General features: G+C 35.5%; 1 protein-coding gene across 1 annotated transcript in view; it reads right to left on the reverse strand.

Annotated features, from left to right (window-relative positions):
• LOC6039055 overlaps nt 1–26,122 on the reverse strand; it is a 33,325-nt gene extending 7,203 nt beyond the window's left edge. The window contains exons 1-2 of the mRNA XM_001848681.2: nt 25,564–26,122; nt 2,582–2,675 (exon numbers count right to left, since the gene is read on the reverse strand). Of these exons, the coding sequence (XP_001848733.2) occupies nt 2,582–2,675; nt 25,564–25,653 (184 nt within the window). The 5' untranslated portion in view covers nt 25,654–26,122. The remainder of the gene's footprint in view (nt 1–2,581; nt 2,676–25,563) is intronic.
• Between the last annotated feature and the right edge of the window lie 310 nt (nt 26,123–26,432).

Genomic DNA, 26,432 nt, shown 5'->3' on the forward strand with positions numbered 1-26,432 from the left:
AAAGCCCTCAAAAGACCCGGGGTCGTTAAAGTGGATTGCTTTGCTTTTTGGAAGTATATTTGGTCACAATTTTTTTATTTGGAAAACAATGAATTGCATTTCCAAATGGAAAGAATTAGTTGATTAAGGAAATTAAACTTTCAATTTATGCATGTTCTGTAATTTTCAGTAATTTTTATTGATATTTCACATACGGCCCGCGATTATGGCGCAAATTACCAAAATTGCCCGCGAGATTTATTTGTACGATCTTTTTTTATGTTATTTAAATCGCGGCATGTTTTCTGGGCATGTTTCAGGAGAAATAAATAGTCATTGCTACTTTCAAATGTTTCTTATAAGAAATTTTCTCAGCTTTTCAATGCTTCTAAGAGCGAAAAGTTTCATTTAGAAATCTCTGAGATATCTATGTTTAAAGATTTTTGTTTTAAATTCGTTCATCAATTTTTGGAAACTTTTTAATAATAGTCTGGGAAACATGTAGAGAGATGTGTTTTATGTGTCATTTACTCAGCAAAATGTGCAAAATAAGACAAGACAATACTTTGTAAAAGGATGCAAATCGCTAAACATTTTAAAAATCAAGTTTTAACCGAGTTTTCGAATAATCATAAAATCGTACAAAAATGATTTTTTTCCAAGAATTTATAGATTATTACATATTTTTGTGTTCAAATATCAGGCGTCTGCCCTGATTTAGCTTGGATTTAGCTGATACAATCAATTTTTTTGAAGGTTTGAAATGGTTAAGAGTATTACTAGATTTTCATTAAAAGTTACATATTTCCTTAATGAATCATTAAGGGGTTACATACATGTAAAAAATCACAAAATTTCATATTACAGAAAATTTATTGAAACCATTAAAAAGATGATTTTCAATCACTTCTGAAACATTCATGAAGATATTCCATGATTAAACTGAGTTAGAGACGATTTTAGGCTCAACATTTTGCCGTGCGCAAAGCGGACTGTCAAACTTTCTGAGTGTTTTTCTCGAAACACCGAGTTGATTTACGGGTGCCACGATATCTCGAGATGGGATGAACCAAATTGGCTGAAATTTGGGGTAAAGACATATCTCGTGTGCATGACGAAGCCCGATTTTGAAATTTTACTTTTTAAAAAAATACAAAAATCAAAAATTGACGATTTTTTATATGAAAAACAGAAAAATATTTTTATCTTTTTTTAAAATTAGTTTTTTGAAAATCGGCCTTCGTCATGCACACAGGACTGGTTTAATGAGTCTTCACCGAAATTTTGAGCCGATTTGGTCAAGGCAGTGTTGAGATATCGTGGCACCCGTTTTTTGAAACTTCCAACTTCAAATAGCTATATCTCGGCAATGATACAACCAAATGTCTTCAAATTTGTTTTGATAATAGATAAAAATGAGCATGAGCATGAGCATGAGAGACCACCCATAGTTGTCCTTCTCCGTTGCTGAACAGGACCATAATATCCCATCAGCACAACCGGTCACACGCTTCAACGATCAAATGATGTTTCCCTTATCAACAGCATGCATGAATGCGCTGAAAAGATAAAACATCACGATCATCAAAACTAGAGCCGGTGCGAATAGAAACAGTCGTTGGCCACCAACGGCGCCCACCATGTCAGTTTGTAGATCTCGAGGAATGGGACGGGAATGTTAGTTAGCACAGGCTGCTACCAAGGGTGGGTTCTATACGATATCCACACCCCGCGTGTGCCGGAAAACTACTTTTACTTGGATTTTGTTAGTGGGTAAGGGTAATGGCCAGGATTCAACATAGAGGATGATGATGCGACCCAATAATCAATAAATTTTGTTTAATGGTGTGATGTATTATGCATTCTCAAGGCAAACAGTCGGAGTATGCGGATGAGACTATTCCCGGTTATTTGGTGTTGAGTTTAGCATAAATGATTTAATCTTAGACAGCCGGCTGTGGAAAGATAAAACCAACTAAAATGCGAAAACGCGAAACCGCCCGGATCGAAATACACGCACAATCGGGGGGACAACAAAGACGGAAACGGCAACGAAAATCCTGCGCGAGGACCGCGACGCACACCGTTCAAATTCTCCAACTCAACTCTGTTTTGATAATAGATAAAAATGTATATTTTAATACCCCGAAAACAGATTTTAAATAAAATTAAGTGTGTACTCACACAAACCTCTGACATTTTTGTCGATTTACAAGGGGTTACTTAAACAGTTGCTCGGATACCAAAACATGTTATGTACTCGAAATTGATCTACAAACTACTGTGAAAAGTTTCAGGAGAAATACTTTTCATGAGTTTGAAATGTTTTTTTTAGATTTTAGTAAATTTTTGATTTAAAATCATGTTTTGTATCCATGTTCCTGGTTCATGTTTGCTATGCAAATATCATATTCATTCAACAAAATCCAATAATACCCTTAACAATCTCACACCTGCAAAAAATCGGCTGTATCAGCTAAATCAGAGCAGACACGTGATATTTGTACAGAAAAATTACGTAATTATCGATTATTTTTTGTAAAAGTATATATTTTAATACGGTTTCATGATTTTAATTTCTTAATAAAACCTTCTTACTTACTTCCTTCATCCGTATTGTAGAGTGGCAAGTACGTGTCGTTCAACGGTCCAGAAAGCTGGAGAAAGTTTTTGATGAGCGCTGCAAAGGTGCGACCCTGAAAAACAAGAATAAAAAATGGAAAGGTATTAAATAATTATCCCAACAAGTGCCACTTAGAAAAATATATATGGAACATTTCAGCCATTCACTAACGGCAAAGTCTTTTTTTTTTCAAAGGCAATAATTTAACGTCAACCCCGACTGACAACTGGAAGATATCCGGAAGCGTTGGCGTGATTGCTGTCCGCCGCCGGTACCCCGTTGGTGATGTCTAACCTTCGAAGGCCACGAACAGCCACGATCATCGACAGTCGCAGTCGATTTTATCTGGCTCAGCCAATAGATGCTTTTTTTTGTTGTTGTTCACAGAAGGGTTTGGCACTGGCACTTAGCACACGGCTACGGTTCTACGGAATCGTCAAGTACCTGCACAAGCCAATTATAAAATGAGCCGTTAATAGGTTGGAAACAACCAACCAGCTAATCCAACCATCCAATGCACGGTGATTATTCAATCGCCACGTCGTGGCTTATCGGCTAGTTGTAGAGTAACGCGGACCAGGGATTTTTTCCTCCTCCTTCGGGTGAACTTTCACGTTTCTCTGCGGCCTCTGCGGTTATTACGGGAACTTAACGCCGACAGGGGTGGTTGCGGCTAGAGAAAGGTTCTTTGTCGGATCAATTTCTATCGGGGGGATGGCAACCCTATTCCCACCAAAGCAATCTGACAACAGTCGACATTAGCACGGTTGTCAAATAAGAGCCCACAACAAAAGCACTAGCTGTCAAATGGTAGCCCATAACAAATCATTGTTTGGGTTTTTAATCTTCAAATTTCCCGCAATTCAGACGATAAATACCTGAAAAAACACGTGAATTGTGTTGCTGATGGCTAATTGTATCATATCCTTGGAGATTTCATCCCAATATTGGCTGAAAATTCATATCGAAAAAAGTGATTTTTCTGTTTACCCTTTTTTGCTTTTTTTTCATTTGGTCGATCAAGCAGTGCGCCGGTACACTGTGAATCGGCATTACACATTTTTCGGTTTGGTTTTACACATTTGCATGGGACTTTTGAGTTTAAACAGGATAACACACTTCGTGTTACCAAAGTAATGTGAATAATACTGATTCTGAGTGTTTGTTATCTGAACTTCCAAGATGGCGGCTTCTTCGCTACCCCCTGATTTCTATGGTCACGTTCTTCGGTTTAGTGTTATTTTTTTATTTTTCATTGGCAAATTCCAAGAAAGTTTCTGAGTTTTTTGGATTTGTTTATGCTGTAAGTGAATCCACTTGCTGAAGACAAAAGTGAAGCACTGCGTGATTTGTTTTCGTGTGGTGTAACGGAAAGGATTTCCGTTTGGTTCCAGCCGTTCCGAAAGGCAAGAAACTGTTCACAACCTGCGGATGCCTGGATTCGATGATGTTCTAGTGAAGCAACTGCATCGTATTTGATGTATATTCGGTTTGTCGAATGTTTTGAAGTACCTTGGTGAGATCTTTCCATACTTTTTTTTTGCTAGATAATATATATTATATTCTATTTATCAAATCAAATATCATTCCTACCCCACCCCATCTTCCATGTCCTTAATCCAAATTCTACCTCCTCTTCCCCCTCCTAAAAAGTAATAATAACATGCCAAATTTCCACTTACACACCCAACCACAACTCATTTGGAGCGTTTGGTACGGTATGTCCACGCATCCTTCCTCCCCTGTTGATTCTGTGAAATGTGATCCGTTCTCAGAATCTGTCTCTGCGGTTAATGCAACGCAGTAGGCCTGGCCGCTTTAATTTTTGCAATACATGTTTGGGGTTACTTGGATGTAATGCAATCATTAATATTGACAAGAAAGAACTTGGGGCGTAATCTAACCACAAGTTCTTCCAGGATGCTTTCTTCGGACTGGCTGCGCTTGTGTTCGATTAGATTAGATTAGATTAGATTAGGATCAATTTCTATGGTCACGTTCGGTTGTTGGAATTGTGTAGACTCGACGAAGTTAGGGGATATTTTACAACCAAGCTTATTAAGGGCGTTCAACTTCTACCATTAGTGGTTTATTTAAATTTAAATAATATTTTCACAGTAGGTGTTTGCTGTCAGAAAGTTTAGAAAGTTAGAGTTCAGTTTTTATTGTCATTTATTATTGAATTATGTAACCCAATTGGAAATAAACATACTTAACCCAGTGAAGCCAAATAAATAAGAATACGTTTAAAATTCCAAGCAGTTTTTTTATTTTTATAAAAAGTATCTACGTTGTACCAGTAATGCTCCTGTCAAAAAAATCCAAGTTTCAATTAATTAGTTAAAATAAAGACGACTTGTTTTGTCTATTTTGGTACCAAAGTTTAAAATTTATAAAAAAGCCTATGAAGCCTTTATTGCTTTAAAACAAAAAAAACTTTATTTTTTATCAGAATAGAATTAAATTTAAATTTGATATCTTTGGTGTCTCGAACAAGTAGAGCAAATTTTATATAAAACAGATAATAAAAGTAGTGATGAAGATATTTTCACAAAAGGTTGCACCAGAAAACACGCAGATTGAAGTGAAATTTCCGATTATTATTCTACGTTTCTATGTCATGCCATAACTAAAGTAAATGTTGATTATGCCATTGCACATTACGTACTTTTGATTGAAGGAACATTCAAGGAACAATTTGTCAGCGCTTGCACTGATTGATGATTTTGTATTTTTTTATGAATGAAACTTGTCGTCCCTGCGGTTTTACGTCTATCAATCTGCATATGAATTAAAATAGTAAACATAGTATAGTAGTAGTAGCAGACATTAATGCACTCGAATTAACGACTTCAATCTAACGACCACGCGTGAGTCTGCTGCAACTGCCAAAGCATATGGGTCATTCCATCTGAAGCAGAACAGCATTTGAAAATTACCCTCTCCGATCCTGCTCAAATTTGGCAGAGCTGTTGATACTATCAAAGCATGCAAGAATCCCGAATTTCATCCAAATCGGACCACCCCCTCCATTTTTGTACCTCCCCAAAAAATTGACTTTTTGGCGATTTTTGATCAAACCTCCTAGTTTCAAACGGCGATAGCTCAGGAACCACAAATCTCAGAAGGACGGTCTTAGACTCAATTTTGAAGGAAATTGGACGTAGAATCCATTTCCGTGATCAACATTTTGATTAATTTATTTTTTCTACCTGTATTGCGCAATTGAAAACTTTAAACGGCCGTATCTCAAAACACCCCAACTTATTTTTTTGATTTGACCTCTCCATCGTGTTCCCCGGCCAATTTTACATAAGAATCACTTATCGACAGAAATGAATATGTTTCATTCCAGAGATATCGAATTTTAAAGTTTAGTGTTTTCGAGATTACCTACATCAGCTTCATTCGCCGCATCTGCTAGAAGCACACAGGCGAGCTGATCAATAACTGCTACCTGGTCATTTATTGAAATAATATTTCATCATAAATAATCTTTATCAAATTGGGCAAAAAATAACTGTATAACACTGTAGGAAACTGGAGTTTCATCGCGAATGTTTATTTGCTCAAAAAAATAATGAAGTGAATTTCTGTGCTAACCCATAGGATAGAGTAATAACGACACACAGTTAAGGGCAAAATTGGAATCCGACGAAGCGAGCAGGAAAATGAAATCTTGTTAGTAACACTGAACAATAAGTGCACGATACATTATTGAGTAAAACATATGAAAAAAAATTGTTTATACGTTATACTCTAGTGGAGTATGAAAAGGATTTCTGGATACCTTCCAGAAATCCTTTTCATACTCCACTAAAAATTCAAGAAAATAACAAAGTTTGATCTGCTGCAAAGTGGCTAATTCCCCAAATTTAGTTGCGATGATTTTGACACCGTCCGAACTACAGTTTTTTTTTTCTTCTTTAATTCTTAGATTCTTGGAACACAATACGGCTGCTGTCCTCACTCCTCACGTATAAGGATTTTTTTTTATTAAATGTACCTTGACCAAAATCATCATTTAATCAAATGGAGCTGGCTCACAATATAAAAATTGATTTAATATGATCAATCTTTTAAACCATAAATCAGATTTGCCAAATTATGGCAAAGTGTCAATAATAAACTATAATAATAATAATAATAATAATAATAATAAAGCAGGTTTTGGGGTTTTGCTGAATGGCACTATTTTGCTACCGCCCATGACAAAGGCCCTAGTCATGGCCTCGAAGGTACTCTAAAACGGTTAGCAACACGTAAAAAACGGTGCATTCAAAATAACCCAATAAATATTCCTTTCACAAAAATAGATTGATCAAGGTAGGGGAACAGCATCTAATTTCAGCGTTCCTCTAATGTTGCCATAGCTTATTAAAAGCGTTTTCAACTGAAATCGAGTGATAAATAGCTCAATGAGAAGTGAACAAGCAAGTTTCTATCAAAAGTTTTGCAAATTTGGTTGTTCAAATAGTGAAAATGAGCAAATTGGATGAAACTAGGAGCGAGGACTTAACCTGGCAAACATACGAGAATTTCCCCTATTAGCCATTTGAATAAATATTTGCGTAAAATTATAAAAATATAAATTAAATTAATCATCTCCCAGAACACCAGGTAGCAGTTATTGATCAGCTCGCCTGTGTGCTTCTAGCAGATGCGGCGAATGAAGCTGATGTAGGTAATCTAGAAAACACTAAACTTTAAAATTCGATATCTCTGGAACGAAACATATTCATTTCTGTCGATAAGTGATTCTTATGTAAAATTGGCCGGGAACACGATGGTGAGGTCAAATCAAAAAATAAGTTGGGGTGTTTTGAGATACGGCCGTTTAAAGTTTTCAATTGCGCAATACAGGTAGAAAAAATAAATTAATCAAAATGTTGATCACGGAAATGGATTCTACGTCCAATTTCCTTCAAAATTGAGTCTAAGACCGACCTTCTGAGATTTGTGGTTCCTGAGCTATCGCCGTTTGAAACTAGGAGGTTTGGTCAAAAATCGCCAAAAAGTCAATTTTTTGAGGAGGTACAAAAATGGAGGGGGTGGTCCGATTTGGATGAAATTCGGGATTCTTCAATGTTTTGATAGTATCAACAGCTCTGCCAAATTTGAGCAGGATCGGAGAGGGTAATTTTCAAATTTGCACTTTTTCGTGCACAGTTGAGATGGAATGACCCATATATCAATCTCTACACAAATCGAAAGTGTTTTTTCCCTCAACTATTAACATGGGCAATTAACCGGTCAAACACCCATCTCAGCTGGGCTGTTTCGTTGAAAAAAAAGTGTGCTCGTTAGCGTAAAACTACACTCGACAGCAATTATTCCATCACAAGTCAGCTTTATAGTGCGACTGCATATCGCACTCCCAGCACCTGTTGGTTTAGGCGGCAGTGATTTAGCGAAATTCAATTGCAGAATCATCTAAATCACTTTGGTCACCGCCACCGAGTGTCCGATCATTGCCAAACGACAAACGACGTCGGAGCCCCCCACGTGTCAAGCTGGCAGGCTGCAACTTGAACTTGAATCAACTCCTCTGTAGGTTGTACGACGCGAGTCCTTGCCGGAATCATTTTTTGCTCTCTTCTTTTTGACAGAATGAGTGATTGTAATGAGGCGAAAGAATGTGCTAATCCTCGCGAAAATATACATCAATGGACTTGATATTGTCGTAGGTTCTGAAGTCCGAGAGAATCTGGTTAGGTGACTTGAATGTGTTCTGATTAAAGTCACTTTATGATTTATTTTGTATTCTGCCTTTTAGCAAAACAAGTTTGGGCCAGTTGATATTTGGTTCATGTTTTTTTACTCTGATTTATATCATAAATGCTTGAATTTTAAGTAGTTTGTTTCTCGAAGCTTCAAGTTATTTTATTCTTTGGTATAGTCAAAGCACATTTTGCATTTCAAACGAATGCAGCATTAGGTGACAAGAAAAATTGATTTTTTTTTGGAAAATGTTAAGAAATACCCCCTGGCTCTTCTTTAGGCAATAATAAGTTAACTTGTCAATTTTGAGCCAAATCGGTTAAGGTTTAAGGGTCGCTTTTTGTCGATGAAGTTTACATGGGGAAAATTGCGAAAATGTATCGGGAAAAACATCGGTTCATAATTTTGGCAGCAGATGGCACTGGTCTCGCTCAATTTTGTTCAAGTGAGAGATTCTTGTAGGAAATTCAATTTCCTACAACATTGTCAAAGAGTGCACTTTTTTTTGTGTAATCGTAGTCGAATTGAAAAAAAATCGTATGAAAAAGTGTGAAAACGAACTCAGCAAAGTGCGATTTTCAGTTATAGTGTACTCAACAAAATCGAACATAGTTTAAGAAGGCAACAACATTTCTTTCTGCTTATTGCGAGATAAAATCACGTTTCTCCTTCGCTTCGATTGACAGTAGGTTAAAGCCGCTGAACTACCGCTGTGGAAAATTAGGCAAGTTGAACTGAAATTCAGCGTTAACTTGGCTGTCAACTTGGTTTGTTTTTATTACCCAATAGGTTCTGAAAATTATTTTTTCAATCCTCTGCCACATCACACATTTTAAAACAATTTAGAATCAATCACATTGTGGAGAACAGTTTTCTGTACAAGTTCCATAAAATAGCATCAGTTTTGGTTCATTATATGCAGAGATATTCCCAATTTACTGAAATAATTAGTGCCTTTCTCCCAATTTTGCCTTCCTCACTGAGGTAAGGCTATAATCCTGCTCTAAAATTGAACTTGTTATTTAAAGCTCGAAAACCCACCTTGATGTATACATATCGACTCAGAATCGAAAACTGAACAAATGTCTGTGTGTATGTGTGTGTGTATGTGTGTGTGTATGTGTGTGTGTATGTGTGTGTGTATGTGTGTGTGTACAGTATGTAAAAAAAGTATTTACACCCCTTGGGCACTATGTACATATTGTGATGAAACATCTAAACAATTTAATGTTGACAGAAACCTAGTACTACGTTTTGTTCAGAAACTCATGCCAGACATTTTGCTACAAAAGCTCATGAAAAGATGATTTCTATAAAAGTTATATAACAAATACTATTACAAAAATAAAAAGGTGCAAAAAAGTTTGTACACCTTTCGAAAAATTTACATAAATAATGTTATTTGTTGACAAATCACCATAAATCCAGTCTCCCAACTCCAAATAGGCATCATTGACTGATTAAAAATAATTTGGATTGAATATAAAGTTTACTAACTACTTAGTATAAAAGTTTATATAACTCTGGAAATTCTATATAAAACTTATCTTAACTTAATTTTGAAATCTTCTAATTCAACTAAATGTCAATATATTACCATAGAATTGCTAAATAAACATTTTGGAGTGAGTATAACACCGTTTTGGGGTATTTGTATCGATAGAATAGATTTTTCGTTGGAATTTCGTACCAACCTGGAATTACGTCGTCGGAAAATCCGCCGGCATCTGAACCGGTCCACAATTCACAAGTCAACCTATGTGGCATCAGAAAGGGCATACAATTTCCGATCTTTTGATACCCATACATCCAGGTTTTTTATAAAACCCACGTTTTTAAATACCTAAGCAAAAACGTTGTTATGGTTTCGTTTGAGCAACCTGTCAAAAATGTATCGAGAAATTAAATGTGAGAGTGTGTGCAACATGGAGTTAAACTTTCTGTGCAGTTGCTGTGAAGGTTCCCATGGCACTTTGAAAAATTTAACTCCATGTTGCACGCACACACTCTCACTTTTAATTTCTCGATGGAATTTCGTAATTTTTGTTCTCGTGGATCAAACTTACTTTTTGCCCAGGTATTTAAAAACGTAGGTTTTAAAGAAAACCTAGATGTTTGGGTATCAAAAGATCGGAAATTTTATGCCCTTTCCGATTCCACATAGGTTGACTTGTGAATTGTGGACCGGTTCGGATGCCGGCGGATTTTCCGACGACGTAATTCCGGGTTGTTACGAAATTCCAACGAAAAATCTATTCTAGCGATACAAAGACCCCCAAAACGGTGTTATACCCACTCCCAAATGTTTATTTTGCAATTCTATGGTAATATATTGACATTTAGTTGAATTAGAAGATTTCAAAATTAAGTTAAGATAAGTTTTCTATAGAGTTTCCAGAGTTATATAAACTTTTATACTAAGTAGTTAGTAAACTTTATATTCAATCCAAATTATTTTTTTAATCAGTCAAGGATGCCTATTTGGAGTTGGGAGACTGGATTTATGGTGATTTGTCAACAAATAACATTATTTATGTAAATTTTCGAAAGGTGTACAAACTTTTTGCACCTTTTTATTTTCGTAATAGTATTTGTTATATAACTTTTTATAGAAATCATCTTTTCATGAGCTTTTGAAGCAAAATGTTTGGCATGAGTTTCTGAACAAAACGTAGTCCTAGGTTCCTGTCAAACTTTAAATTTTTTACATGTTTCATCACAAAATGTGCATAGTGCCCAAGGGGTGTAAATACTTTTTTTACATACTGTATGTGTGTGTGTATGTGACCAATAATGTCACGCAGTTTTCTCAGCACTGGCTGAACCGATTTTGACCAAACCAGTCGCATTCGACTTGGTTTAGGGTCCCATACGGTGCTATTGAATTGTTTGAAGTTTCGATAAGTAGTTCAAAAGTTATGTATAAAAATGTGTTTTCGCATATTTTCAGAAGTTGAATAAATGGCAGTAAACTGAACCAAACATCATCATGCTATACATCGTTAGTTAGGTAATTGAAAGACCTTTCCAATGAGTCCAAAACATTGATAATCTGGCAACCCTGTCTCGAGTTATACCCACTTAAATGATATTTATGTACTTTTTTGTAGCCGGAACTCACTTAAATGCATGTAAACAATGTCCGGATCCATCATCCGACCCATCGTTATTTAGGTAATCAAAAGACCTTTCCAACGAGTCTAAAACATTGCAGATCTGGCAACCCTGTCTCGAGTTCTGACCACTTAGGTGATATTTATGTACTTTTTTGTAGCCGGATCTCACTTAAATGTTTGTAAACAATGTCCGGATCCATCATTCGACCGATCGTTGGTTAGGTAATCGATAGACCTTTCCAACGAGTCTAAAATATTGAAGATCTGGCAACCCTGTCTCGAGTTATGACCACTAAAGTGATATTTATGTACTTTTTTGTAGCCGGATTTCACTTAAATGCATGTAAACAATGATCGGATAGATCATCCGACCTATCGTAAGTAAGGTAATTGAAAGACCTTTCCAACGAGTCTAAAAAATTGATGATCTAGCAACCCTGTCTTGAGCTATGACCACTTAAGTGACATTTATTTACTTTTTTGTAGCTGGATCTCACTTAAATGTATGTAAACAATGTCCGGATCCACCATCCAACCCATCGTTGGTTAGGTAATCGAAAAACTCTTTCAACGAGTCTAAATTATTGACGATCTGGCAACCCTGTCTTGAACTATGACCACTTAAGTGATATTTATGTACTTTTTTGTAGCCGGATCTCACTTAAATGTATGTAAACAATGCCCGGATCCATCATCCGACCCATCGTTGGTTAGGTAATCGAAAGACCTTTCCAACGAGTCTAAAACATTGCAGATCTGGCAACCCTGTCTCGAGTTCTGACCACTTAAGTGATATTTATGTACTTTTTTGTAGCCGGATCTCACTTAAATGTATGTAAACAACGTCCGGATCCATCATCCGACTCATCGTTGGTAAGGTAATCGAAAGACCTTTGCAACGAGTCTAAAACATTGAAGATCTGGCAACCCTGTCTCAAGCTATGACCACTTAAGTGACATTTATTTACTTTTTTGTAGCCGGATCTCACATAAATGTATGTAAACAATGTCCGGATGCACCATCCAACCCATCGTTATTTAGGTAATCGAAAGACCCTTCCAACGAATCTAAAACATTGAAGATCTGGCAACCCTGTCTCGAGTTCTGACCACTTAAGTGACATTAATGTACTTTTTTTGTAGCCGGATTTCACTTAAATGCATGTAAACAATGATCGGATAGATCATCCGACCCATCGTTAGTAAGGTAATCGAAAGACCTTTCCAACGAGTCTAAAACATTGAAGATCTAGCAACCCTGTCTCATGCTATGACCACTTAGTGATATGTGTGTTTTTTGTGTTCCGGAACTTAACGAAATCAGACGAAAATTGTGTCCAAACCCATCATATCACATATCACTCATTGTTGGAAAAGAGTGAGGAAGGCTCCAACCACATAGGTGGATTAAGTTAGTTTTTTTAATTTAATTCCCTTTCACATGATGCGCACTGCCTACTGAGTTTTGTAATGAATGCTATAGAATAATTTTCATGAATTTCGTCAAAACTTGTTATAATTTTTATGTTTCAAAAACAATATTATCATCATCAAAAATATCTTAGTAGGCGGTGCCGATCATGTGAAAGGTAATTAAATTAGAATTTTTTTGAGAAAGGCACTAATTATTTCAGGAAATTGGGCATATCTCTGCTTATAATGAACCAAAACTGATGCTTTTTTATGGAACTTGTACAGAAAACTTTCCCGCCCGTGTGGATCAATCGGACCGCGCACTGGACTCACAATCCAGAGGTCGCCGGTTCGTATCCCGCGGCGAGCGCTCTAAAATTCTTTGTGTAAATATGGGTATTTGGCGCCGTCGCTTCGTGCCATACTTTCATACACTTAGGAGCCCAGGGTGGCGAAGTTTTTGTAGATAAAAGGAAGACACTAGTGGTTGGCCGACAGCTATAAAGTCAACTTCGTTTTACTAATTATTTCAGGAAATCGGGCATATCTCTGCTTATAATAAACCAAAACAGATGCTTTTTTATGGAACTTGTACAGAAAACTGTTCTCCACAATGTGATTGATTCTAAATTGTTTTGAAATAAAATAGTGTGATGTGGCAGAGGACTGAAAAAAATAATTTTCGGAACATATTGGGTAATAAAGTGTTTTTGTTCATGCTCAAATTTGTATCCGCGAAATGTGTATGCTGTAATGCTGTATTTTCATGAAAAATTGTACAAAGAAAAGATTTATTTTCGGTCGTATCGGGGTTTCCAGCTTGGATTTTGGAGTAATTTCAAAAAAAGCTAGAAATCTGGTAAATTTGGTTTGACTTTTTTTTGGTGGAGTTCAAATATGTGTCAAATATGATTAGTTAGAGTCCCCAAGGCATATTTATAAGAAGTTTGAGTGATATCAACATGAATGCACCGAATTTCTGTGATTTTTTTGAACAAATATCCCATAACATTGAAAAATAATCTTCAAAAAAAAGTTACTCTAGCCCCCCGACGAAAAATTTCGGTAAAACCCGCAAAATATCGGGAAGGAGCCCTTCTTTCACGGTGCCAAATATCAGACATACCGATTTTTTTTATCTTTGGGGTCTCGAAAAAATACACCGTGATGCGGCCATTCTCCTGCGGCCATATCACCGCACGTGAACTCTAATTATTCACGCTCGCGATAATATCTTCGACCAAATTTTAGCATTTGCTGTTGGCTCTAAAATGTTGTTCGTTTTCAACAAATATTTAAGAAAATTTTTTTTTAATGATTTGTTCGAACTCAAAATGTATGGACACAAATTAAATCAAATCAGAAAATATAAAATTGGAAATGGCGTGAAATTGCAATTTGCTGTGTCCATATATTTTGAGTTAGAACAAATCATAAAAAATTTAAATTATTCACTTTTTACTATCTTTTATCATATAATAGTAGTTCATGCAACAAGTTGCAAAAAGAAGTTTTTTTCAGCACGAGTCGTACATTTATCCAACGAGGTTTAACGAAGAAAAAAAAATAATACAAGTGCACAAAAAACAAGTTTTGCAACGAGTTGCTTACAACATTTTTTGCCATTTCGAAAAACGCTTCTAGAATGGAATTTTATGTCAAACATTAATGTATTTATTAAAATTCACCGTTCAAAACAGAAACATATTGAAATATGTTACTTTTCGATACTAGTGTTGAAAAGTTCGACTTTTCAGCACCCATTACAGTGTTGAAATTTTTGGCGACTTCGGCTGCCGATCCCTAAGTTGCTATGGGGCGCGGGTTCGATTCCCGCCTTATCCGTCTGGGCTTCTATCGGATGGGGAAGTACAACGTCGGTCCATGTGCGTAAAAGAGGTTTTAGGTGACTCACCACACATAACCTTCGGACGCCTAGAAATGAGCAGAAACTTGCAACAGAGACAACAAAAGACCCGGGTCGTTAAGGTATTAATTTTCCATTCTGTTATTTTTGGTAGGGAAAAATAGGCCGTTTTGTTTCTCCAGAAGGACAGGAAAAGTTGACAGTTTCACAGCGGAATTGCAAAATAATTAATTATTATTTAGAACGTATTTCTCTTGATCAAATTTTCCAGTTTTTTTTTTTGAAAATGTTAAATAAGACTCAATATTGAAAAAAAAATGCTGAATACACATGGTGTTCTAAATAGTATTGTTATTAAAATACTAGCTTCAAACATAAAGTATTTTTAAAAAATTAATTCCCTCGTTGTGTACTATTTACTATTAGATTCAAAATTGTCCGCTGTCACAAAACGCATGTTCAAGTGCCTAACCGCAACACAAACAGGTATGTCGTGATGATGATTGTAATTTGATTCAATCACACACGCACTTCAAGTGCCTGCAAAGTGTCAATTCATTAGTTGCTATCGTTTTAATGCTGCCTCACTCCACCTAGCCAGCCGGTCACTAGTAAAAAAACCGGCAATTTCCTTCCCAAGAGACACTACACTAAATCGATACAACATTCCTTGTGGAGTCGACACACCGGCAAAATGCCGCAAAAGTAGATCAGTAGGTTCAAGTGCAAGGTGGTTGATGTCGATACCACTGCTGGTTGGCTGGTAACCTTCCAGAAGTGGTTCGCGGTTTGTCCAAGGTAAAGGTCTCGAACGGTACGGCTAGGGCAATGCAGAATGTTTTATGAGGTGGAGAAAGATTTGTACAGGTGCGTTGACCGCTAACCCTTAACTAACCTTCTATTGAAGATTTTATGGACTTTTGTATAAATCATATACTATAAAGAATACACCAAAAACGATACTTGAGTTGAAGATAACCTTATAAAAGAATAAGAAAATACCAAACAAGAAAAGTAAAGTTTCGGTGATATTTAGCGTATCAATTAGTACCTCGGGGATATTCCGTCGTGATTTTTGCAAGTTTTAAAATCACCCACACTTTGCATACATAAATCCCACCATTCAGCGGGAAGGTCAAACGACTGCGAGGTGGTCGTGCTAATTTGATTTAATGATTCTGGCACTGTGATTAGAATAGAATAATCACGCGCCAGGTGCTTTACTGCTCTGTGCTTTTCTGAAGGGTAGGGACATGTAGCTCAATTGCAACAACGACCTCGTTGTTCATTAATTAAACACATTTTATATTTGGAGAACCCCCCACATCTTATAGGTTAGTGTCTGTATCTTTCCTCCAGGCGATTGGACGAGAGCTTTGTAGGTCGAGGTACCAATTCTTATTCCTGACACAGTTTTTCATTCTCGATTGTCACGAACCTGATACAGGTGATTGGATTTTCGTGTGACTGCATTGATCTATCCTTTAGAAAAAAAAGAAACATATCGTGTGTGTTTTATATTGTAATCCGTGAGTTGTCTGTCGATTCGCAAAAGACTGGCAGGTGCCGGACTAATTAATGCAAAGATGGAATTTATTAGGTCGTTTCTGGGCCACCTTTTTCTGTCGTTAAGAGGGAGTAATTTATGGGATTCGCTAACTGGACGTTTGCGTGATTTTTATTTGATAGAGTAAGTTTGATTGCAGTTTATTCCGACTTCATTTATTCCGCATTCCCATAAAGTAACTAAACGTACAGTGGCATTGCGTTTGTCAGGTGTAAATAAAAAATAATTGGTAGCATTCGTTTCAACTTGGGTATCTACTGTGATACTATTCTCAATTGATTAGGGGCTTGGTATTAAGACCTAGGTTTACTTTGAGAATAAATCAGTTAATTCATCGACTTTAGATATACTGTGTAACGCAGAGGAAATTTCTTCAATATAAATATCATTTTTATAAACAACTGAATGTATCCTGTGCCAGGCAAAAACTATCACGTGAAAATCATTTAAACGATATTTAGTGATTTATTTAAAAAAATCTTTTTAACTGAATTTAATTAAATTAAATAGGGTATATGGCCATATTTTAGACCTACTATGCAAAGCAGCAACATATTTTGCATTGTTCTCAGGGAAGGTCTAACTAATTCGGCTCGTTTCAGGATTGTTTTGTGCCTTAATTTATGCTAAACAAAGTGTACTATTGAAAAATGAAAATAATTTAACCATTTCATAGTAATAAGCATTTCAAGTAAAACATTTTTGGATGCTTTTGGACTTATTGAATGTATTTTGGAGACATCGTTGAACCTATTTTGGACCCACACTCTGATTGGTTGAAATTTTGACAACTTGAATTGCGGCGTGCGGCGTCAACACGTACACTTACAAAAACTTGGGTTGATAATCCATTTTAACCCTTTCAAAAATGAAAGTTAAAAAAATCTTCGATTCACATTTATTGAAAATCAAGTTCGTTTCCAAGGATACTAGATGACACCAGAAAAAAAAACAGCTTCTTAATTTTTTTTAACTTTCATTTTTTATAGGGTTAAAATGGATGAAAATAAACATTTTTATGGATGTTTCTGTTGTAAAATTGTCTCAGGAACACGAATATGATAAAAATATCACCAGAAAATGGGATCTAAGGGGTCCCCCGAGCAAAAATGTACATCCAAAAAATTCACAAAAAGTAAAAGTGTCTATTTAACATGTTAAACTGCCTTACCCAAAGCGTTCTCAGTCTCAGATGGTAGTTCCAGATGTCCCCTACAAGCTGCAGGTCGAACCGAATTGATATCTGGATGGAACACTTTTTTATTTGAGTTTGAAAATTATGCTATTTTTTCACTAAAATGCCAATTTTTTAAGCCCTTTCAGATGCATTTTGAATTTTGAAATTATATTGAGTTTTGTCAAAGTTATAGCATTTTTAAGATTTTTGACGTTTTTGAACCTTCAAACTTTGTGTCCCGATTTGCCCCACTTCCCGTTGACCTAGAGTGCTCATATTTTGGCCAGATGCTAGTTTTATATGTACAAACAACCCCTGAAAATTTCAGGCATATTGGTGAGGTCGATGCGAGATGGGTATGCTTTGCTCGTGGACTCGCTCTTAATTATATTGAATGGAAAAATCACGTATTCTTAGCAGGTCGCTGTCATATTTTCCAATTTGCGTATTCTTCCGACTAAATGTTCATTTAGAACATAAAAAAGGGTTGAGACGTTATTATTCGCAATAAAACCACCTCAACTTAAGTGAAATGAATGACAGAGATACTTAAAAAGCTACAAAGATTTTTTATCTTCAGTTCTAAATTTTACGCAGAGCTGAAGTTCAAATATTACCTAGTCACCAATCAAGAAATTTTAAAGGGAGATTATAGCTTGTAACTTGGTGTGAAACTTTCGCATCTGTTATGTTAAACTTTACAGTCGCTTGACAGAAAGTTTAACTACATGTTGCACTTTCAAAAAACAATGTAAGATTTGACAAGATTGCCTACCGTTCGGATCGGCTAAGAGGGGCGTAGTTTCAAAATTGATGATATTACACAGAAAAAAAATGATGGTAATATTCATCAGGAAATGGTGACAGATTTTGTGGCAAAATAAATGATAAATTTTACCCCAGAAAATGATGAATTTTTATCAGTTTTTGATAAATATTCATCAGGTTCACATTATTACACCTTTTTATCATATTCAACCTACCAAATTTTCAACATTCCAAAATTCAACATTTTTTTCTGTGTATAGGTGTTGAATAAACCATGTAACTAGTTATATCTCAAATCATAAAATACATGAAAGTACAAAATTAGACTACATCCTCAAAGTTAACATCGCATTTACCTCTAATGCTACAATTTTTTTCGAAGATTTTTATTTTTCTAACAGTTGCAATGATTTAATATTATCTCTCCTTTCCGGAGCTTGTAGGAAACGATCCGGGATGCTCTGAAAGCTGCAATTTGGCCAACTAGCAACACTGCGAAGTGCCCAAAGACTCAACTAGCTCTCCATTCATCGCAATTGTTTCACACACCTCTTCTTTCAAAATCTCTTAGATTGTTTTTTCGAAATGATTTAAATTCCCACAAAAAATTATAAATTTTCAAAGCTGGAGATACAGTTACACTTACACTTCAGAACAAGGAAAATTGAACAATCATCGAAATATTTTGATCAAATTTATGGTTTATTTGTGTTTCTAACATGAGTGACGCAGTCATCTAAAAGTGTAATTTATTATTAGCCACCTTAATACTTATTTTTGCTCAAGGAATCGAGTCAGAGGGTATCCCTGATGTGAATTTTTTTTATTGTTTTCCAGTAGAGAGCATTTAAAAGACGTGCAGATGACAATTCAATGCATTTTTAAGTTTTATAATTCGTAAATTCATCGAAAACTGATCGACTAGCACTTAGGATCTTTTTAAAACTAACCCAAGATTATTCATACGACCTTATCAAAACCACTCTTGAGCAAAGTTGACAGCGCATGTCGCGGTGACAGCTGACGATTGAATGAACTAGGCCCTTTTGGTTTTTCAATCGTTTCCAGTTCAATTCCAGCAGGGTAGCCAGATTGCATTTTTGAAGCAAACAATTATTAATAGGTGCAGCTTAATTGGTGAAAATGAGGTTGCGAGAAAAATATATCAACATCAGTTTAAATTTTAGGCCAGATTGCAATTAGTCTTAAAAATCATCCCTATCTTTATAATTAATTTGCATTGCTATCATTAAAAAATCAAATTTTCATGGTTTATGTTTATCATTTGCTTTTTAAAGCTTAGTTTTATTTGAAATAATTACAGTCGGAAAAACTAGTCCAAGTTATTAAGTAAAAACTTGGCATTAAATTTCAATTAAGTATCGAAATAAATTCATAAACAAAACTGGCAACACCTAGTTATACATGTATTGGTGATAGCCTTGAATGGAGAAAAAGTAGCTCCAAAAACTGATCCAACGCGGCTGATTTGAAAATATTTTTTCAATTGAGTTTTTTTAACTATAGATCAGTAATTTCAACGGTTTAGTGACTAAAAACATAAAAGTAATCAATAAATAACACTTACATTACTCGGAAACCGGCTGAAAATAGCTTAATGCTAGTGAAAAACAGAAAGTTAAACAAGGTGTTCCGAGCCAAAAGTGATAAGCAACGAGGCCGAAATTTTTGGACCTAATCGATGTGCTAGGAAAATTATAGGAAATGCGAGTGGCATTGGAAAAAGTGGCTGAAAAAGCGGAAATAATCAAAAATGTTAACATTTTTGGAAGAGGTAAGCTACAAAACGATCCTGCTTACACTTTCTGTTGGTTGGATTCAGTAAATTCGTACTTAAAAATCCTGAAATACCTCGATTAATAAAAATAGGTCCAAAATAGGTACTAGGTCCAAAATAGGGTCATATACCCTACAAGTTTTTTGACATGTTTCTATAGAGAATGAAATATAGAAAAGTAAAGCCAAATTTTCAAAACTATCTTTGCAAATTCTTTAAATTTGCTGTTCCCTCCAGACATGCATCGGCACTATGAGCTCTTTTTAACGGCACTCAGCTTGTTATAGATGACATTTTCGTTTAAAGCAATGTTATGCTTGTTGCTAGGTAAAAATCTCTTGATTTTGATTTGAATAATGTGTAGAAAACATTGGTTCATTGGAAAATCCGATTTTAGCTATATGTTTATGTAAATGTTCTCTTAAGCTCTCAAGAAGAACTTCTTAAAAGCTCTTTGAGTGCAATTAAGAGTTCTTAACCTATATCTCGGTTGGGTTTCAAAATAATCTCTCAGGGTCTTCGGGAGCCTAAAAGACAAGCGTAATTATCGTATTCTAATCACTGGCACAACATGCTGGGTATCTTCTACGTGAAATGCCAAACAAGTTCTTCTAAAAGAGGAGTTAGAGCGGATGCATGTCTGGTTCCCTCCACCAAATCGAAAAAAAATCAGGGGTAAAACATTGACTGCTCAAAACAAAATTTTTCGTTTAGCTAACCTGTTTAATCGATTGTGAACTTTTTACACAGCAAAAAATTGTGTAAATTTGCAAGGTGTAATTTTAGAAGGTTGAATATTACATCTTTCGTGGTGAAATTTCACCTCGATTTAGACTGGAAAAGTGACATCACATCAGAATAGTGGTAAAATTACACATATTCAGAGGTAAAATTACACATTTTCAGAGGTCAAATTGCACATTTTTCTGACATAAAAGATGAACCCCTTCCCAGATGTAATATTACCATGATTTTTTTTCTGTGTAGAATACATTGAAATGGGGAACATTTTTTATGGAAATGCGAGCAATTTTAAGATTTTTTATGTTTTTTGGACCTCAAACTTCAAAGCTTGTTTTACCCCACTTCCCTTTGTCGTAGAGGGCTAATATTTGGCATAAGTTCATCTCATGTATGGACAAACAAACGCTGAAAGTTTCATCCAAATCGGAGCACCTCGAAACGACCTCTAGAACAAACCGAGCAATATTTACAAATACGGCCTCTTAATAAATGTTTGATTTTTATGACCACAGGTAGGAAAAAGACACACATCATGAATTCATTGTTAATATGTTTTTTTTCTGTAGGCTATTTCAATTTGCAAAATTGTCTTATATGCATTTTCATCACTTTCAATGTATAATGCAGTTGGTTATTAAGTAACCATCATCTGGGGAGAATGGGGACAGTTGTTTTATCTATGGTTTTGCACAATGTTTTGATAAGTTTCATAAGAACAAGAAAATTAGTTGATGCTTTAAGGTGCTCTTAAAACTGCTAGCTTATTCAGACTGTTGTCTAGAGTTCTGGTTGACGATACTTTAGCAAACTCGATTAAATTCCTCATTTTTTTTACAAAATCCTGGCACGGTTTTGAGAAAAATTTCTCCAATTTTTTAAAGCTCATTGCAAATATTTGACACGATTTAAATATTCTAATCTAAAGTCATATAAACTTTTTTCAACTACTTCTAAAAAATTTAAAAAAAAACCGGGTTGTCTTTGTAATTCTAATTTATTTAAATCATTTAAAGTAAATAAAACATTTTATTCACGTAACAAGTTTTCATTGAAACCGAGTTTGAAAAATTTGTCCTCATAAAATTGAGGAAGATTAAGACAAAGTATTGTGAATTAAACTCAACCAAAAATCCCGATACATTTATTAAAATCCACAAACTATCAAAGTACACTCAAACCCCGATGGTTTGACACCAACTGTTTTCAAACGAACGGGGTCACTTTTTAGTTTGACACCTCTTTTACACGGAGTTCACACACACTACCAAACGTTTGTTTTGATAGTGTACGTGAGCGCCGTGTAAAAAGTGACAGTTCATCACTTTTTAGTTTGACTTTGACCAACCAACGGGGTACAAACTAAAAAAGTGTCAAACGAAAAAGTGACCAACCACCGGGGGTTGAGTGTATTAAAATAATTTAAAATAAGTTGAAACTTGAGTTTCAACCTGTAAATGCGTCCTACGTTGAAAACTTAACATAAACAATGTGTACCGTAATCTGGGGCGAATCGGGACTTCAGTCTGAATAGGGACAGCAGTTTTTAGAGCACTTAAAGCTTTTAATATTGGAAATGGATGTACACATTTTGTTGGTCTGAGACTATTCTAACCGAAACCAACCAGAAAAATCAAAATATTGTGCTCCAACATGGTTAAAACTGCTGTCCCAATTCGTTTTCGACGCGCCACGCGCAAAGGCAGAAAAATGACGAAATCGACAAAAAATCAACTTTTTTCACTAAAATAATAACTAATAACTAATAACTTAAAAATTTCAGCCTGTACATGTTTGGGTACCAATTTTTTAAATTAAAATACGCAACTTTTCGTACTCAGTTTAAGCTCTTTACAAATGGAATTGCTGTATAAAGATAATCTAATTTAAAAACGCATAAGTCATTGCACCCATCAATTTTGCTGGCATCCTCGTTAAACAAATCATTTAGATCGTTAAACAAATTTAACGATCTGACCTCATCAAGTGAAGTTTCCGCATCTAATGCTCAATATAATTCGTCGCTGCTTTTTTATTTGGCTGCTCCTAAAACATTGACTTTTTTTGGAATTTTAACTAATTCCACCAATCCGAGGAAAAAAACAGTCACAGTCTGTCGATTTCAGCAGCTTCAAGCAGAAAAAAAAACCCAACCACTTCTTACTTACCACCATACATCAACTAGTAACTTGTTGGGGTAGGTTTAACCGCGATTTCGTGCCCAGACTGTAAACAAACCAACACGGCTTAGATGTGGCTCGGACCAGTTTTAATATTTTATTTCGGGAAGGTGATTAATTCAACGACAATAAATCGAGAGTTAACATCAAGCGACCAAATTTGGGTAATCCTATACCGACGACAAACAAAAAAGTCATGTCAAATTTTGGAGGTGGAGAAATAAAACTTAATGACGGATGATGTGGATTTTATCCTGTTTTTATTTTTCTGCGGAGAGATCACTAAAAGCGGGAAAAACGCTCGCTTGAGCAGGTCGTGTGATGATAAACCATTATCGCAAGCTTCCACAAAATTCCGGTTTCAAAGAATTCAGACAAGACGGGGAAATTTTAACAGCACATTGTTATTTATCAATATACTGTTTCCGATTGTAAACAATTATCCGATTGTAAACAATTATCATATTCTTAGCCTTTAAAATTTATAAAAATTATATTTATCAAGACAGAAAAAAAATATAAGAATATAAATTAATAAACAAATTAAAACAAGTCTATACAGCAAATCATCACGAAACAGCATGGAAAAAGCGCTCCGATTGGGCTCAACATTTTACTGGGGTTCCTTGGCCAAAATAAAAAGAACCGTATTTTTTTTTGGGTGGCCTACGTCGTGTTAGAGTGGTCCAAAAAATTGCCATTTTCGTCAATTTTCGCAAAAACCACATTTTTCAAAAAAAAAAATCATAGCTCCGCGTCATTTTAACCGAAAAAGTTTTAAAGTTTTAAAAATATGCCCGACATTTGAAAAGATCGTATGAAAACTTGAAATTCTATTTCTTTGTAATTGAAAGGCGCAATTTTTGATACTCAAAAAAGTATTGCTAAAATTTTGAAGTTAACACAGTTTTAGTGAAAAAGTAGATTTTTCACCGATTTTGTCACTTTTTCGTCATTGCGTGCGGCGTGTCGAAAAACCTAGTATTTATTTTCAAAAATCCGAAATCCTGAAATTATAATTTTACCATTTTTTGATATGTTGTGTAAAATTTCTCCAGGATTCCCATAAGGGACCATCCATAAACTACGTGGACATTTAGGGGGTATTGCGATTGTCCACGATCCATACAAAAATGTTTTTTTTGTATGGACAATTGTCCACGAGGGAAGTGTCCACGTGGTTTATGGATCGTCGCTAAGAATATTTACAGACATAGACAAGATTTTTGAAACTTTAAACTATTTTTCCTTAAGGGGTTACATACAATCGTAAAAAATGTCAGAGATTGGTATGAGCACTCATTTGATTTTTTTAAATCTTTTTGCAAGGCATTAACATATACATTTTCATCTATTAACATAATAAATATCAAGCAAAACAATGTTAATGGACCAAAGCCGAAGTGTAAACGAAGCCTAATGTAAACATCCACTGACGTAAGCAGGACAGACTGTTTGTTTACACTTCGGTTTTGGCCCATTTACATTGTTTTGATGATATGAAGATATTTGGATGTATCATTGCCGAGATATAGCTATTTTAAGTTAGAAGTTTTAAAAAACGGGTGCCACGATATCTCAACACTGTTTGACCAAATTGGCTCGTTAAACCGGTTCCGTGTGCATTACGAAGGTCGATTTATAATATTTTTTTTTTCAAAGTGGCAAAATGTTAAAATCGGGCTTCGTCATGGACACGGAGTCCTCATCCCAAATTTCAGCCAATTTGGTCCATCATATCTCGAGATATCGTGGCACCCATAAATCAATTCAGTGTTTAGAGAAGAACCTTCACAAATTTTGACAGATCAATTCGCGCAAGGCAAAATTATGAACCTAAATCGTCTCTAACTCAGTTCAGTCACGAAATATCTTCATGAAACATTCAGGAGCGATTGAAAATCATCTTTTAAATGATTTTAGTGAATTTTATAAAATATGAAATTTTGTGATTTTCTACATGTATGTAACCCCTTAAAAGTCTACCTAATAACCTTTCATTTGTGTCGAACACAGCTTAAATCGGTTTAAATTCATATGAAATCACGAAAAATTGATTAAATTTTCATAAAACAGTTTGAGCTGCTAAAACTTTTTACCCATTCTGAGATATAAACTCAGAGCGTAAGGGACTTCATGCATTAATTGATTTGTTCGCCACATAATTCACACAATGTAGAATTCGAGAAACAGAAACTTAATGTGCTATTCGAATCGGCAATAAACAAGACCTTTTAAAATAAAAGGAAACAAACTTTTTCAAATGACTCTTTTTTTAGCGGGAAAATTTCGACCAAGCAAAATGAAAAAAATAGGTAGCATTATTTCACAGAGACAAATTTGTTTAAGAAAATGCTTTTATTGACCATTTCTGATTATTGAAACTTTTTGTTTCCAAGCCCTTTAAAGTTAAAGTTCTAGGAGAATTTAGGAAATGGTGTTCAGTACCACAAAAAGTTTTTAGAAAAAAATAATCTTTCACTGGAACTACGATTTTTATAAACTTAAAACAAAGCAACTGTAATTGTTTATCATTAATATAACAATACATTTATTTTGAAAAGTTTCATGGCCTTAAAAATCAGAAACACAAGTGTCCCAACATCAACTTACCACATCGTACCCAACGTCGTAGTGAGTTCCTCGGGTGTACAGGATCGGGATCGCCTGACGGCGCGGGATGTTCTTGATCTGGGGCGACATTTTGCTCGATTCACTACCAAACAAAAAAATGCACAATAGGTAACCCTTTAAAATTCAGCAGTTTTCGCTAGAGTTCTTCGAGTTTTTTTTTTTTCACTGGTCACAAAAATGTCACTAAATCTTCACAATTCGCGCGCGCTTTTCGTTCAGTCACTTAGGGAGCACTACTAGCGTACTGGGGAGATCCACCTCGGGCAAGAATTGCAACGCAACTAAGCCTAAAAAGTGCCCCGTCAAACGGCTTTATACACTATTAAATTATAGAAAGAAGGCAAACGCAAGCTCTGTACAGTGTAGTGTAACAACGACGACGTAGTACGTTTGAAAAGGAGGAAAAAGAAGTTGAAACCGTAACGACGTAACGTGCACGATATGCGATAACCAAGTAATTTCAGTTAAAAATATAAATACACTACTTTAAAGCTGCGAGCCTTTTTTCCGTGACTCTTGAGTGACTGTTTTAAAAGTTCTCACGAAACAAGACGTTAGAAGTAGTTCTGTTCGAATTCACGATTGATTCTGAACCGTCGGAGGTGCGATGCTCGACTTAAGGCTCCGATGGCTTAAGTTGCCGCTTATAAATGAGCCGACGACGACGACGCGCCTGGATATGGTTACGATCATATTGTTTCAACTGGGAGTTTTTTTTATCGTAGTGTCTTTCGGGCGTCAATCGGCGCGTTGCTGTTTTGTTTTATTTTATTAAACATTATTTTATGCACGAGTGATAATTAGCGGGGGAGCAGCGTTTATTCACGGTTAAAGATTTGAGAGGAATT

Source organism: Culex quinquefasciatus, chromosome 1, assembly GCF_015732765.1.
Source record: "Culex quinquefasciatus strain JHB chromosome 1, VPISU_Cqui_1.0_pri_paternal, whole genome shotgun sequence".
Taxonomy (NCBI): domain Eukaryota; kingdom Metazoa; phylum Arthropoda; class Insecta; order Diptera; family Culicidae; genus Culex; species Culex quinquefasciatus.